The following is a 16,749-nucleotide window of genomic DNA, read 5'->3' as shown; positions in this document are numbered from 1 at the left end:
CACTCGCAAGGTTTGGTATCTTGAAAACATTTTATTTCATCACTTTTATGGTAACATAAATAATAGCGAATGACAGCACTTTTAATGTAAGGGAGGGGAAGCATTAGGTGCGGAGCACAATGTAAAGTAACGGGGGACAAAACTTGTTGCACTGATACTGCTAGGGATAGTCCTACTTGATTTAAGTGAAAATATATATAGGTAAACTAGCAGTATTTTGGTGTCTTTCCCTGTATTATGGGCCTAATTCACAAAAATGTCATTGTGTACATATATTGGGTATATATAATTTATTGTGCAGTTTAAACCCTCTGCAGTTCTATCGGTAGGAACAGATATGCAGAACAGACACACAGATGACATACCGAGTTCCCAGACATCAAACGTCTTTGAACCAGGGTTCCACAGGAGAGGTTACCACTAACTTGGCAACATTTACTACTGAACAAGAAGGTGTTCTAAGACAGTTATGGGAAGAGAGCAATGGCAAGTTCCTTTGCTGCTTGTCATTTGCATACCATTATAGCAGTGTTATCACCACTATGTTTCCAGGAGGAAGTAGGACTTTAAGGTCCCTATTAGCAGATCAGGGAAGATAAACCCACTACATTTAGGAAACCTAGGATCGTTTAAAAAAAACAAACAAACCATATATACAACCAGCCCCCATCCCGCTAAGGAGAGTGACTGGTTTCCATACAGATAAACCTAAGAAAGTGACAAATTAAGGTCTTAGAGGAGTGTAGCAATTGACCAAGGGACTTGAACATTTGACCATCAGGCCAATTTCTAAGACCCTGACTTCAAATTTTGCCACCTTTCCCCAGAAAAGGAAACTTGCAACAAGGCAAAGGGCAAAGGGCAGGTTTTCCTGAACCTCCTGACAAAGGCCAGGGCGAGAGGATTTGGAGAGAACATTTGTGAATTAAGCCCTATATTTTAGATCATAGTTAAGTGAATTAAAATTCCAGTTTTGTAGGCTGTGTGCATTCTTTGTCAGGCTTTGCATAGGAAAAAGTTAATAGCAATAAACCATATTGCTTTCTTAAGGACACCCTGTATTCTCTTTTCATTCTCTCTCCATTTCAAGTTAAATTTAAGTTGTGCCCTATTGGTTAGTTCCGTAGTCTTTAGATATAGAGAAAAATTGCTCTTCTACTTACTCCACGAAAAATGCTGGGATATAAATACATACCCAGCTTCCTTTCATGCAGTTATTTTCGGTTATAGTGTACAGGTCTTTCTTTTTAGTGCTAGATAAGACTACAAGGACATATTTCCAGTTAGCATGTGGACTCTTGGCAGGTCATTTGACTTCTGGCTCATATTCTGTGTAAGTGGATACAGTAAAATAAAAGAGCAAGTATAAACAAAGAAAGTTTATTTATAAAATGTCCCTTGAGGTTAATTAATTATTCTTCGGGCTGTTACGTAGGTTTTTCAACTCCAGCTGTAGTTGTCGAATTCTTATGTCTTTCTGCGAAAGCTCATCTTTCAACCGTCGGATCTCGTCTTGTTGTCGAAAGAACATTCTGAGGAGCTTAAAAGAAAGAAAAAAAAATAGGTGTACAACATTGTGGTAACATTTATAATATCTGCTTTCCCCGATGGCTTCATGCCTTTCCTGCCAACTGTCAGAGAACCTGCCTTCAATTCATGTCATTACACTGTTCCTTTTGAAAGATCCGTTTACCTGCAATACTCCATTGATGTGCCCTGTCCATTTTCATGGTAACTCAGTTAATTCACATCGTATGGCTCAACAGCTCAGTTTGTGAAAAGAAATTCAATATTGGATTCAGTGTAAATGTTTCCCCACAGCCTTTAAGTGTAGCACAGAGAACAATCGTTTATTAAAAACTGTTAGGAAATTAATCCAGTTCATTTTGTATGCTCTCTGCTTAAACCTCAGCAAAGTCCTGTGGGTTGAAGTTTGATCCAGGGAAACACACACATAGATTTTCATGGCTTGGGAACAAAAGTAGAGATGCACAAATTGATGTGTTTATATGCTACAATCTTGGATGTGTGCAGTTGCTCTCTGTCAGAGAAAGTCATGACCTCATCTATGGTCATGTGCCCTATATTGATAACAGATGGAGATTTTTATTTAGTTAAGTTGCTACGAGTCTGGTTTCAGAGGCGGAGGGTCAGAGTTCAGTCCCCCACGGTTGGTGTGAAGTTCCAGGTGGCTATGTTGTGCATCTTAATAACAACCCTGCAGTTCCTAGATGATTACAAACTTGTTACAATACTGTACAAAGAACTGTTTATAAGTTACACCATCTACATGGAAAATACAGTGAAAGCCACTGATGCCAGAAACTAGGATGGCACATGGAAGCCAAGCTGGCAGAAGGGACACCGGAATAGTTCAATGCACTCTGTGGTCAAGGGAGGCTAGGAGTGGTGACAATTATGACAATTGGGGTAAAACACAGTCTCTACTATTTTCTACTGAAATTAATGGGAAGACGTTGATTGAAAACTCTCTGGAGCAGGACCACCTTGTTCAGTGCTTGTCCTGGTCCTCGACCGGGTCAGCTAGGTGTTACTGCAATACAGAATGACATCTGTGGCATAAAATCAGGCCTCTGTGGTATTCAGTAGGATCAGAAAATTCAGCAGACCTTACCAGCTGTTTTCTTACTATTTCCAAGAGAGGTTTTGCACTGCATAAGCTTGAAGCACATGGCTGAGATCTTGGCCATTCAAAGCCATAAGTCAACACCCATTGCTTACCTCATTCTCTGTCCTGGGGGGCACGTTTTCTAACAAATCTATTCCATTGACAACAACACTTTTTTTCTCTCTTATTGGTGCCTTAAAGACAACTTTGGATGCCTTCTTATAGCCCTCCTTCAAAGACATCAAGATGGGATCTACGTGAGATGGTAAAATAAAGGAGGATGTTAACACGTGCTCTGCTGCAGGACATGTGTATATATCCCTCCCCTATTGTCCTACCTTAACATTCACTACCTGTCAGTTGCTACAACAGTGTGTTTTCATGGTGACTGGACTGGACAGGCCTTGGACTGACAGTCAGGAGACCTGGGTTCTAATCCAGCTCTTCTACTGACCAGCTGTGCAACCCTGGCAAGTCACTGCCTCCCGCCCCATACCTCTTTCCCTTCCCATCCTTTGTCTTGTCTAAATAGGACTCCCAACTTTTTGGAACATGAACTTTCTCACTATGGCCTTGTCCAGACTAGAAAAAAAGCCATGGTTGGTTGGTTTTTTTAATCGGGTTAGCTAAAAAGATTTGAAACACCACTTGGTAATACAATGCTAAAGAGACCAGCACCTGGGGCAGACACAGCCTAAGTGGTGCTTCAGAGCATGTTAACTAGCTTGAATCTCTCTCACACACACACACACTTTTCCCATGCTCACACAAGGCCTATATTTTCAGTTGGAGCAACTAGGCACTACTTTAACACAAATAAAACTTACTTATAGATGGAGCTCAAAAGCATTCAACGACCTCCTTACCCCTCTCTCCCCCCACAGCTTACTAGCTCTAAAATGGTTCCCGTGGGTTTATGTACACTAAGTACATACACACACTGCACCTATGCACCCACCATCACATCATCTGGTGGCCAATGCAAAGTATGGAAAGTGCCCAAGGATGAGTATGGATTTAGACACATTTCACAGTGAGGCTCAGAGATCAATTCTGTTTACATGTCCAATAGACGTGCACTAGATGCTCATGCAGTGTTCATTCTTTTACCTCTGTTCATTCCACTCAGCCATTCGTCTGGTGTCAGGGCTGGTTCTATACCTGGAGTCATCGGGTAAATATCCTCTTGGTATGTTTCTGACTGGAAGTGAGGAAGAATAAAGAGTGGCTGTCTTCATAACATTTGTTCCCAATTGTAACTATGCGTTGCAAAGTGCCATAAGCAACAGTTTTCTTACAACCCCGGCCAACGGTAACGTAGCCATTCAATAGCATCCCAGGAAAAATACTTAACTGCCTTTTCACCATTAACTTTAAATGGGAAATAAAGAGTCCTAGCCCCTGCCTATTAAATTCATGTTCTGAAAGAAAATTATACTCCAGCAGTACTGAGCATTTGAGCTGTAGACAGACTAATCAATATTATCCAGCTGAACTGGGGGGCTTTGGAAGGGCATCGCCTCTGGCCTGTTGGAGAGGGTGCTCCCTGCTGCTACACAGACCATTCAGGGAACGCTAAGTGCACAAAGCATACGGTTACATAGTGTAGTTCCCATTTCAAAGCACGAGCCAGTTATGTCAAGGAGCACCCACTCTGGCCACATACGGCATAAAGAAGAACAGCCCAGGGGAAAACACCAAGGAAAGTTGTCCACAAGGGTAATTTACCTTTCCCCTCCTCTCCACATTTCTGCTTGCTGTAGATTAGCAAATTCAGGGCAATGAGAATGAAGCTCTATTGAGTCACCTCTGTTTGGAAAAATACAGACTCAGTCCTAAACCTGAACATGGCTCGTAGCTTTGTTTCAGATTTCATACAGTTGGACAAAGCAGGTAAAGCCTGCACTGAATACTGCTCCCAACACACGGAGATGTGAGTTGTACTTGGGATGGGTCTCTAACCCTAGATGTGGGACGGTCCTTTGTCACACATTTCAAAAGACCCAGTTAATTTCACACAAAATGATGGCAGCAGAAGTTAGAAAAAAAGCTGGCGTCAGTTCTTTAAAGAACTTTCCATAAGCACAGAGTTCAGACTTAGCATTGCTGTACGTTAGAAAAGCAGTTTTTAGCAAGATGTGAGTTTGGATCTAAAATGTGTAATTGATATAAATGAGAGGTCACAGAGAGATCTACCCATCGAAGAAGACAGATGTTATCCACAGCCAGGAAAAAGCAACCCCATGATGTTTGAGATGCAACTCAGGAAAATGTCTAGCATGGTCAGAGTACAGAATGTAAGATGTGTGGTTGTTGTGGACAGTGATATAAACCATCAGGGGCTTAATTCACTAGATACAGTTTGCCAAGGTCCTTTTGACATTTACTGTATTTCATCCAAATGATTCTGCTCTGTGCAAGTCAGAGCAGGATTCCTAGTGTGGTCTCAAAAAGTAAAAGTTCAGTGACTGAGTCTCCCAGCTCCTTCCCTGTGCATCATTTTAATAGAGAATACGGCAGTCTTTGACGTACCCGAGTAACAGAAATAGAATTCCCCCGGCACACCGAGTGTTTCCAACTCTGTGCTTTGAACGTGTTGGGCAGAGATAACGCATCAGAGCATTGGAGTTCCGTACGGGAGTAGGAACAGTGCTGACATGTACTCACCCTCCTTGGCACGATCATAGAGATTGGCTCAATCAGACCCTTTAAGGTAACCAGTTTATAGAATCTGAACACCTCACATGCAGACACATCCAGCCCGTGCTTTGGCATCACACCTATTAGAGAGTTCACATGTGAGCAAGGGTCTGTCCTTTCATGCCAACAAAGCACTGGAATATTCAAAAGCTCTTGCTCTACAAATTGGTCCGTGAGAAAGGAACCAATCTTACTCGCCCCATGCTAGCTGGCTTAGGATACAGTAGCAGTATATAGATCCAATTAGGCATCATGTCGATGGGAAAAGTTCTGACAGCGTAGCTACGTTTCAAAGCTGCTGCCGAGAGAACCCTCGTTTCCTACCGTAAATCGTCAGCGCTTTACAAGTCAAGAAAAGCAGTCAGTGTGTTCCGCGAGAATGGGATTCTCTGTTTTGCTTAAACACAAAGCTAAGTGAGAAGGTGTGCCTTGCAACTCCCCAATGGATACCAGCCTACCACTGCTACGGGCTACATGGAGTTACTTACTTAGCTCGAGTAGCAGTGGCCCGTGCTTTGGTGCTCTCGGTGTCCTATCACTGCAGATGACTCATAGGGGGGATGGCATTATGTGTATAAGATAGAGGAAGAAACACAGGACCCAATTTCTGTGAGGTGGTGACATCAGTGCAAGTTGAGGGCATGCTGCATCTTTCCCAATCAGGCCCAGGGTACGTATATACTTTGCAGAAGCTGCAGCTGCAGCGGGCAAGTGGGGGAAGAGACCACTAGCATGTGGAAAGTGTTATCCCGGATAGGAAAGCTTTGCCAGACAAGTACAGGAACCACCACGCAAGCACTGCCCACTGGAGCCTGCAGGCAGCACCGGGGAAAGGGCTGAAGTTAAATATGGGCACAGAGATTTGTTTCGTGATCATGTCCAGAGTGCAGGGTATTACCACAGCACTGAACTGAGCTGCGAAGCAGAGAGCGACCTCCTTTAATATCCCGTCCCTCGGCGTCATCAGCTTTCCCTGAGCTCGCAGGCCTGCGCCAGCGCCAAAGAGCTGATTCCAAATCAGCAGCTGAGCTGCTCACACCTGTCCCTGCCCTCTTGGGGCTGTGGGACACCACAGAACTGGGTAGCTAGGCCTAGTGCCTAATTCCAGGGCGTGCTAGGTCTGTGTCCTGCCCGTGGGGGTGTGCGAGGAGGGAAATACCTCCACCCTAGGCATCCTCCCGTCCCCTGCAACCCTCCCCACCTGGGCCTTCCTGTCCACCTGCAGCCTGGAATGTGAATAGCCCCTTTCTTCTCCCTCTGACCCTCTACACCCACCGGGGGAGCCCCATCCCACAAGCAACCCTACCCACACCCCCGGGGGCCAGCCATGAGGGAAACCTGCCTACTCCAAGAGCCCAAATGGGACCTGCCCCCCATGCCACCCACCAGAGCTGATCCTGTCCTCACCCGGCCCGCCACCCCACAGCCAGAATCCACCAGTCACCCCTGCTGCTGCGGAGAACTGCTTCCAGGGAGGGAAGCCACATGCAGGGGTCTCCTGGAGGTGCTGGGAAGGGGAGGAGAGCTGAGAGCGGTGCAGATGTGCAGATCAGAGCCCTGTGCTGGCAAAGAGGGGCGGGGAACGGGCCAGATGGATTTTGCAGCGAGGGTGGGAAGGGAAGAGCATTTTACCCAGGGAACCTCCCACATATCACTGGCTCAGGTCACTTGTTAAAGTTTAGGCAGCCGGTCACTGCACGTCAGGTGAAACTGCACACGCATTTTCTTGGAACTGGGCCCTCAGTAAGATACATCAGAGTCACACTGCACCATTACCCAGGAAGAAATACACAAAAATATTAAATGCCACATAAAGAACATTGGAATTCTGAATTAATTTTCCAGCAAGTCATCAGCTACCTAATGACACAGAACATATTTGAACAGCGAGAGTCAGCACAGTGCAGAGAGCACGGGAGGTTATTATGCAAAATACATTTATCAGCAAAATTTAATTCTACTATTTCAGTCTGCTGGCTTTTTTTAATATTAACGTTCAAAGAGGCGGCCTCTTGACATGCCGAAAGCTCTTACCCAGTCCTTTCTGTGGGGCAGGAGAGCGAAACTCCATGAGATAATTCAGATAGGGCTTTTCTGTGCTGATTTCATAGTATCGGATGTTCCCGTCGCCCTGAGGCAGGGGGGATAAAGGCAGATCAGTTTAACATTTCAGGGTAAAAGCTGTAGGTAAATAAAAAGATATGTAAAAAGAACATCATGTTGTGCATCACTGCCAAGTTCTAGGTTAAATATACAGAGACGACAATGCTAGTTAGCCATTGTAGAACAGAGTCTCAAACCAAACCGACAGCATTTCATATACTGCGTCTGGGTTCTTGGAGTAGTAGCAGTAGAAGGAACAGATGTGGTCTCTTTAATGGCGTTTGGGGACGAAGACTCACAAGAGGACTAGCAATTTTATCCCCGTCACTCCCATTTCTCCCTCACACTTTATGGAATTAGTTTTTCTACCCTTGGGTTAAAGAACAAAGAACGGCAAGACTGGGTCCGAGCAAAGGTCCATCTAGCCCAGTGTCCTGTCTTCCCATAGTGGCCAGTGCCAGGTGTTTTAGAGGGAAAGAACAGAAAATCAAGTGATCACCAAGTGATCCATTCCCTGTCACCCATTCCCAGCTTCTGGCAAACAGAGGCTAGGGACACCATCCCTGCCCATCCTGGCTAATAGCTGTTGATGAATCTGTCCTCCAGGAACTTATCTAGTTCTTTTTTGAACCCCGTTACAGTCCTGGCCTTCACAACATCCTCTGGCAAAGAGTTCCATATCATATACGAGTTGCATATCTAATCTAGTTCTCTCACAATGGAAGGAGGATAAAGTACTAAAAAATGTTCTAGGACATTGTGTTGCCCAGGAATGCTAAAGGAAATATTCCAGTACAGAAATAAACTAATTTTAGAATGAAGTGAAAGTCAGTGGAGCTGCACTGAATGGGCAGGGCTCCATTGCACTAAATTTATGCTAATAGATTCATAGATTCCAAGGCCAGAAGGAATCACTGTGATCATGTAGTCTGAGCTCCTGGATAACAGACAATAGAATTCTCCCAAAATAGTTCCCTTTGAACTACAGCATATCTTAAAAAAATCCAACATTGATTTAAAAATTGTCAGTGACAGACAATCCATCACGTCCCTTGGTGCATTGGTCTAACAGTTAATTACCCTCGTTAAAAATGTATGTCTTATTTCCAATCTGAATTTATCTATTTTCAGCTTCCAGCCCTTGGTTCATGTTATACTTTTCTCTGCTAGACTGAAGAGCCCGTTAGCAAATATTTGGTCCCTCACCAAAGGCTCTTAAGCAAAGAAAGCAGTCATGGGATAAGAGGGAAGGTCCTCTCATGGATTGGTAACTGGTTAAAAGATAGGAAACAAAGGGTAGAAATAAATGTCAGTTTTCAGAATGGAGAGAGGCAAATAGTTATACTGGGCCCAGTCCTACTTAACATATTCATAAATGATCTGGAAAAAGGAGTAAACAGTGAGGAGGCAAAATTTGCAGATGATACAAAACAACTCAAGATAGTTAAGTCCCAGGCAGACTGTGAAGAGCTACTAAAGGATCTCTCAGAACTGGCTGACTGAGCAACAAAATGGCAGATGAAATTCAATGTTGATAAATGCAAAGTAATGCACATTGGAAAACATCCCAACGATACATATAAAATGATGGGGTCTAAATTAGCTGTTACCACTCAAGAAAAAAATCTTGAAGTCATTGTGGATAGTTCTCTGAAACATCCATTCAATGTGCCACGGCAGTCAAAAAAAAGCAAACAGAATGTTGGGAATCATTAAGAAAGGGATAGATAATAAAACAGAAAATATCATATTGCCTTTATGGTACGCCCAAATCTTGAATTACTGCATGCAGATGTAGTCGCCCCCTCTCAAAAAAGATATATTGGAATTGGAAAAGGTTCAGAAAAGGGCAACAAAAATTATTAGGAACGGCTTCCATATGAGGAGAGATTAATAAAACCGGGACTTTTCAGCTTGGAAAATAGACGACTAAGGAGGGATATGATATCAATACTGGTGTGGAGAAAGTAAATAAGGAAGTGTTATTTACTCCTTCTCATAACACAAGAACTAGGGGCCACCAAATGAAATTAATAGGCAGCACACAACGCACAGTCAACCTGTGGAACTCCTTGCCAGAGGATGTTGTGAAGGCCAAGACTATAACAGGGTTCAAAAAAGAACTAGATAAATTCATGGAGGATAGATCCATCAATGGCTATTAGCCAGGATGGGCAGAGATGGTGTCCCTAGCCTCTGTTTGCCAGAAGCTGGGAATGGGAGACAGGATGGATCACTTGATGATTACTTGTTCTGTTCATTCCCTCTGGGGCACCTGGCATTGGCCACTGTCAGAAGACAGGATACTGGGCTAGATGGACCTTTGGTCTGACCCAGTGTGGCCATTCTTATTTTCACCATGTAGGTATTTATAGACTAAGTCACACTTTAGCTTTCTCTTTGTTAACGCAAATAGATTGAGCTCCTTGATTATGAGACATGTTTTCTAATCCTTTAAAAAAGCTCATGCCTCTTCTCTGAACCCTCTCCAATTTATCAGCATCCTTCTTGAATTGTGGGCACCAGAACTAGACTCAATATTCCAGCAGTAGTTACACCAGTGCCAAATACAGAGGTAAAAAACCCTCTCTACTCCTACTCGAGATGCCCCTGTTTATGCATCCAAGGATCGCATTAACCCTTTTGGCCACAGCACCGTACTGGGAGCTCATGTTCAGCTGATTATCCACTACAACCTCTAAATCCTTTTTAGAGTCCCTGCTTTCCAGGATTGAGTCCCCTAGACATATGGCCTACATTCTTTGTTCCTAGATGCATACATTTATATTTAGCCATATTAAGCATATTGTTTGCTTGCACCTGGCTTACTAAGCAATCCAGATCTCTCTGTATCCGTAACCCATCCTCTTCATTAATTATCACAACCCAAATTTTTTGTCACGTGCAAACTTTTTCAGTGATGATTTTATGTTTTCTTCAGGTCATTTGATAAAAATATTAAGTAGCATCAGGCCAAGAACTCATCCACGTGGGACCCTACTAGAAATGCACCCACTCGATGATGATTCCCTCTTTGCAGTTACATTTTGAAACCTAGCAGTTAGCCAGTTTTGAATCCATTTAATGTGTGCCGTAGTAATTTTGTATCATTCTATTTTTTCAATCCAAGTGTCGTGCTGTACCAAGTGAAATGCCTGAGAGAATCCTCAAATATTACTCTAATACTATTGCCATTATCAACCAAAACTGTAATCTAATAAAAAAAAAAGATATCAAGTTACTTTTACAGGGTCTGTTGTCCATAAACTCATGCTGATTGGCATTAACTGTATAACCCTACTTTAATTTTTTTATTATCCAAGTTCCATATCAGCTGCTCCATTATCAATGTCAGACTGACAGGCCTATAACTACCCAGGTCGTCCCATCGACCCTTTTAAAATATTGGCACAACATTAACTTGCTTCCATTCTTCTGAAATTTCCTCAGTTTTCCAAGACTTATTGGAAAAAAAATCCACATTAACAGTCTAGTGAGCTCCTCAGCCAGCTTTAAAAAAAACAAAACAAAACTCTTGGATGCAAGTTATCTGGACCTGCTGATTTAAAAAGTGCCTAACTTCAGTAGTTGCTGTTTAACATCCCCCTGAGACACTAGCACAGGGGTGGCCAACCTGAGCCGGAGAAGGAGCCAGAATTTACCAATGTACATTGCCAAAGAGCCACAGGAATACGTCAGCAGCCCCCCACCAACTCCCCCGACTCCAACCTGCAGCACCTCCTGCCCGCCGGCAGCCCCGCCGATCAGGGCCTCCCGCCCACCGCGATCAGCTGTTACGTGGTGCGCAGGAGGCTCTGGTGGGGAGGGGGGGAAGAGCAAGGGCATGGCAGGCTCGAGGGAAAGGGTGGAGTGGGGGCAGGGCCTGGGGCAGAGCAGGGGGTTGAGCACCCCCCGGCACATTGGAAAGTTAGCCTCTATAGCTCCAGCCCCGGAGTCAGCGCCTATGCGAGGAGCCGCATATTAACCTATGAAGAGCCGCACGTGGCTCCGGAGCCACAGGTTGGCCACCCCTGCACTAGTGGAATGGAACGTGTCATCATTATGTGATCTGACTACATCATTTCCTGCCCCTCCCCCCGATACAGAACAGAAATATTGATTAAACACTTCTGCCTCTCCTGCATTATTGATAATTCCACCATTTCCACCTAGCTATGGACCAGGACCAGGATTAGGATTCTTTTTGTTCCTAATATACTTAGACTCTTTGTTATTATCCTTAACTCCACTGGCCATAGATTACTTCTTGTATCCCTTTGCTTCCCTTATCACTTCCCTCTAACCCAGGTCAGTTTTTTAACCACTACGGCTTTCTTTCTTGATTGTGGCCTTTATGAACACCGATGGCAAAGTACACCTGGTGCTTCTCTACTCAGGGCCATAAGCTGACTTGAGAGGGAGTCCAACATGCAGCCCATAGGAAATAAATGTGTTTACTTTTTTAAGGGCCTCCTAAATGCACTACAGTATCTGCAGGTCCCTTCACTTCGGTGGAGCTTTGTGCACAAGCTAGTGTGATTGCAGAGAAGTGTGTGCATGTGTGCACCAAGCCACACCCTCCAGGGTACACGGGTGCTTGTGGGGGGCCATTAGAGAAGTGTGCCCCACCAGAGAGGTTTCTGTAGTGACGGCATTTGGACTTTACAACACAAGCAACACCAGTGAAGTGCAAAATAATCAAGGACCTTTAAAAGAAGGTCAATGGCCAAAGGCTGGTTCCTTTTACATTGGTATAAATCCAAAGTCTTCAGTGGAGTTGCTCCAAATTTGCCCTGGTGAAAGCAATATCAGCATCTAGCCCCGACTGTTTAATTGTAACAGTTATTTATGAAAAGCCCAAAATAACCCCATGCTCTGCTCATCGGAGAGGTGCCCCTTTGCTTGCGTTCTCGAATGGGTTATTTGGGAGATGATTTATTCTCAAGTTTGCAAGAGCCACATCAGTCTTGAGAACAGCAGGATACGCAGTATATTGCCTGTTACCCTCAGTAAAGCCAACGCACCTTTCCAGCCAAATACAACATGTGCGTATCAGCATCGTAGAAAGGAAACAAGAGCCCCGACAGCCCATCGATCTCCTCCTCTATGAGGGGCATGGCCAGGTCTTCCTGAACAAAGAGAACATGGCTTTATGAGTCAGCAAGGGTTAGAGGTTGCATGGAACATGAAAGCGAAACCCACGAAGGAGCGACAGGGGCAGAAGGGTGAGGGACGGGTTTTGTCCCAGAAAAGCTGAAGCAAACCCACTGTCCCTCCCAAAGGGTGCCACGGGATTTCCATGTCCCACAAGCCAGAGGTGGGAGGGAGAGAGGGTTAGCAGATCTGGTCATGTACACGCAGAATAAGGAGGATGTCCACTTCAGGTCACCTCTCTGCAGGGCACTCCGTGGGTCACCCTGTAGGGCTGAGTGGGTTCTGGGGCTCTCAGGGTAAGGGTTGTAATGGGGTGCAGTCACACCCCTCCCCCCCGCCCCGGAGCCATTTCTGTGTGGCTGCATTTCAGGGAGGCTGGAGGCCTGTGTATATTTTAAGGAGCAATTTGGGGCAGATTGTGCCTGGGCCGAATGCACGGAGCGAGGAGGGTGGAGAAGGAAAACAGAGGAGGGTGCCAGGAGCTCTCTCTTCTGCCCTCACTCCCCCACGGACCAGGGAGAGCCACAGTGCAATGTGCTCACCAAGCCACACCCTCCAGGGAGCACACTGCCTACAGGGAGAAGGGCCAGCTGCAGTGGGGGAAGAATGCTGCATCCTCTCTGGAGCTTTGACTCCATGGCTGCTGTGCCCAATGCCGCCATCTGGGCTATGACGCTCTATTGAGCGGAGATGCCTTCCGGAGAGAAGCCAGAGAACTGCTCAACAGCTTTGTTTGGTTTTTAAACACAAACCCCACCAGACTATAGGAAGATCCGGTGATGGTGAGGCTGCCCAGCCGCCTGGGGAGTGCGTACTGGCCTCTTGGATTTAGAGGGGAACCCAGACATCCTTGTTTTCAGTTTTATATGTCACAAAGGGATCTGGTTTCTCCCTTTGTCCTTGAGTTTATACAAGATTCCTCCCGAACAGATCAGCCGCCCCACCCACATACTTCTGTTTCCTCATCCTGCCCCTGTAGCAGTCACAGCCAAGTAGGTGTCTATGGTGTTCACTGGCAAGCTGACAGATAGGACTGGAGTAATCAGTCGTCTCCCCCCAGCCCAGCCTGAGTGAGGGGACATCAGCTTTCCACTATCTGCAGCTTCTACCACCCAAGTGAACAGGGCCAGGCATGTCTGCAGCCTGAAACACCGTTGGTCCAGAATATCATGTATGGAGTCAGAGGGGAGGGTACGAATGCTTGCTGGGATGAATCTGGTAAATTTGCATCTGCTTTAATTAATCTTGTGAATTCAGATTCCCCAACGTGTCATGTCTAGTCAGATCTCCATAGCAACCAGCAGAGTTTTTAAAAGTTACCTAAAGACCTTTGTAGAATCTGCTAGGAAACAGGACGGAATAAAGAATCTGCGGTATATGTATCTGCTGCTCTCCCTGTATTACAGTGCAATACAATACAAGAGGCTGGGCTATTCAAAGAGACCTGAAGGAGCTGGGCCCCCAGCTTCACTGGAAAGTCCATGAGAATTGAGTTAGGTCTCCGTGGGAGTTGGGTGCCTATGCACCTGTCGGCCGCTTTGACAGCTCCACATGACTGATCCACAGCACGTCCCAGCCGTGCTTCTCAGAGCACTTCCCAAACGCGAGTGAATGCAGTTGCATAAAGCTGTTGCAAGCTAGGCAGGTTTTCTCAACGTGCAGACGGATAAACTGTCGCATGGCGTGAGTAGGTGCCTTGCCTATAATCACCCTATGCTTGCAGCGGAGCAGGGGCTAGACCCCCGGTCTCTGGACTCCTCAGACATAGGGTCTATCTAAGCTATGATCACAGGCAATATTACAGCGGAGCTAGCTTTAATCTAGCTAGAGTGGGTCCTGGGACCGGGAAACTGCGACACACGGAGGACCCACTGTTCCTCCACACTGCAGGGGGGCTTGCGCAGCCCGCACAGAAGCATGCACTAGCGCAACTTCCCTGCTTTAGGACCCAAGCGAGCTAGATCAAAGCTCGCTTGGGTAGGTCTACTCGTCCCATACTCACACTGCTAGAGCAGAGCCCAGATCGCCTATCTCTGAGACCTCTACCTGAGCCCACCAATCATGCTCCCTTCTTGGGAAGGAACGGCTTCCAGCGATCTATTTGCTGACCTGGTCCCAGAGCGCAATCTGCCTCGTATTCCACCTGGAGACTCCAGTCGTTAGAAGTCGCTTCACGTTACCTAGAAAGACCACCCGGTTCACACGATGGTTCTTACAGCTGGCTTCCTGGAAGAAGACATTGTCTGTGCTACGTGCAGTGAACAGCTATACATTTCAGATGTCTTCCTACGCATGGTGCTTAGTATAGATCAGTGAAAATGCCAGCTGTAGAATTTCAAGGAGAGCGATACTCAAGGGAGAATTCTCCCCCATGTTAGGAACTGAGTTCCTGGTGTCTCTGCTCCCATATCCCACAGGTAGGTCCCTTCCTCCTCGTATAATCTCTACACTGTCTATGGGGAAAGGCTCCATTCGTGTCCCAATAGAACCACTTCATAGCAAGCTGGGCTAACCCGGCTTTCCGCCTCCACCGTTCCTCTTACTCCTTTACTGCAAAATGCAACTTTCATATTAACCAGCTATGGCTCAGACTGCACCGGTGAAAATGGGGGTTCATGCTATCTGGAATGGAAAGGCAAAATGCTGTTTTGTAAAAATTAAACCGAGCCTTCCCTGAGCTTTTTAGAATAATCCACAATTGACAAGGACAATTAAGCTTTTCTTCCAAAACTTGCTCTGTGGCTTCCCAGAACACTCTACTATTTCCCAGAAACCTTTGATTAATGAAAGATTAGAAGCCCTGTATCTCTGACTAGGATAGTGCTGAATCCTTTCTATTGTAATAATGATAAGAAACAGCAACATTCTCTGAATGCAGAGCGCTAGATTCAGAGGCTGACATTTGTGACACGTTGTTGCGTCCTGAATATCAGACGTATTTTGTGACAATTCAATATTGTACAAGGAGTGTTTATCTTACTGTACGTTAGGCTTAAAGGGCGACTTCCCCTTGCCCCTAACTCTGCCCTGGTTGCACATTAGGGGAGGAATGCACTCAAATGGGAAATCTCAAATAAAGCCACTCTTTAAAGCCTAGGGTCAAATTTGTATTTGTCAAAAATAATGGATTTACTTCTTGTGACTGGTGCTTAGGACTGACTCTTGAGAAATCAGCTCTTCACCTGAAGGACTTTGCCCGAACGCGGCTCAATGACTCGCAGCTTCTTGTCTTTGCAGGTGGTAGACAGCAGGCTGCCGTCGGTATTGAAGGACATGCAGAGAATGACATCTGTATGACAATCTATCATCTTCACGGGCTCTCCAATGTCCAGGTTCCAGATCAGAACCTGAGGGAAATGGGGCAGAATTAAGTTAGCACTGATGCTGCTGCTAGTTGGGAGTGGGATGGAGGGGCGGATGGGGGACGGACACAGTCATAACTCCAGGGTACAGACTGCCTGGAAACGCACAGGCATGCAAGGCCACGTTTTCCAAACTTCTGGCTCGGTATTTTAAATGTACTGCTAATTTGGGGCCAAATTCCAGTTCTCCCACTCGTATGTCATCTCATTTCACAAGTGGTCCCTTTGCTTTAATGTGAATAAAGTTATCAGAACCCGGCACTTGAGAAGCAAGCCTCTCTCTTGCACTCCCTGCAGTTATTGCCACCGGCAGGACAGACTGTACCCACTTCTTATTGCCATCTTTTGTGTTACATGGAGGAAGATAAAGAATCTCTCTGGCTCAAGCCTACTCTCAGAAATGACTGAAAATGTCACCATGGGTTTCATGTTCATTATCGCATTGAATTTCATGCCAACCTTGGCTCAGGTTATAAATAAAAAAAACCCCTGTGATTCTTCTAACGGCCAGCCCTGCAAACTCAACCTGGGTTCCGTTGTTATGACGTATGACTGCCAGGAGTAAGCGTTTTACAGTCCAAATGATGCCCCTCGTTACATCTTATCTATGAAGTGAGCAAAACTGCTATGGAGTCAGGGAGACAATACACATGGAACCCGTGAGGCCATTTTTACAGTTGCTTTTCAGAGTAGATCCGCACCTTAGTGTTAGAAACAGGAATGATCTGTGACGACTAGACAACATAGAAGAATCCTTTCAAAAATCCATTAGAGAAAAAACCTGAAGATTTCAGTGCTAGC

General features: G+C 45.4%; 1 protein-coding gene across 3 annotated transcripts in view; it reads right to left on the bottom strand.

The window, feature by feature from the left end:
* CORO2B (coronin 2B) overlaps positions 1–16,749 on the bottom strand; it is a 127,653-nt gene continuing 110,904 nt past the window's right edge. For 2 of the 3 annotated variants that reach the window (XM_034783362.1, XM_034783363.1), the window contains 8 exons: positions 15,769–15,933; positions 14,696–14,812; positions 12,457–12,561; positions 7,364–7,460; positions 5,297–5,409; positions 3,740–3,830; positions 2,743–2,882; positions 1–1,540 (listed from right to left, as the gene is read on the bottom strand). In XM_034783362.1, coding sequence (XP_034639253.1) covers positions 1,409–1,540; positions 2,743–2,882; positions 3,740–3,830; positions 5,297–5,409; positions 7,364–7,460; positions 12,457–12,561; positions 14,696–14,812; positions 15,769–15,933 — 960 coding nt within the window. In that variant the 3' untranslated portion in view covers positions 1–1,408. The remainder of the gene's footprint in view (positions 1,541–2,742; positions 2,883–3,739; positions 3,831–5,296; positions 5,410–7,363; positions 7,461–12,456; positions 12,562–14,695; positions 14,813–15,768; positions 15,934–16,749) is intronic. The other variant, XR_004647376.1, reaches the window with a different exon arrangement.

Source organism: Trachemys scripta, chromosome 10, assembly GCF_013100865.1.
Source record: "Trachemys scripta elegans isolate TJP31775 chromosome 10, CAS_Tse_1.0, whole genome shotgun sequence".
Taxonomy (NCBI): Eukaryota; Metazoa; Chordata; order Testudines; family Emydidae; genus Trachemys; species Trachemys scripta.
Note: the sequence above shows the minus strand (reverse complement) of the source record. Positions and strands in the feature narration are given on the sequence as shown.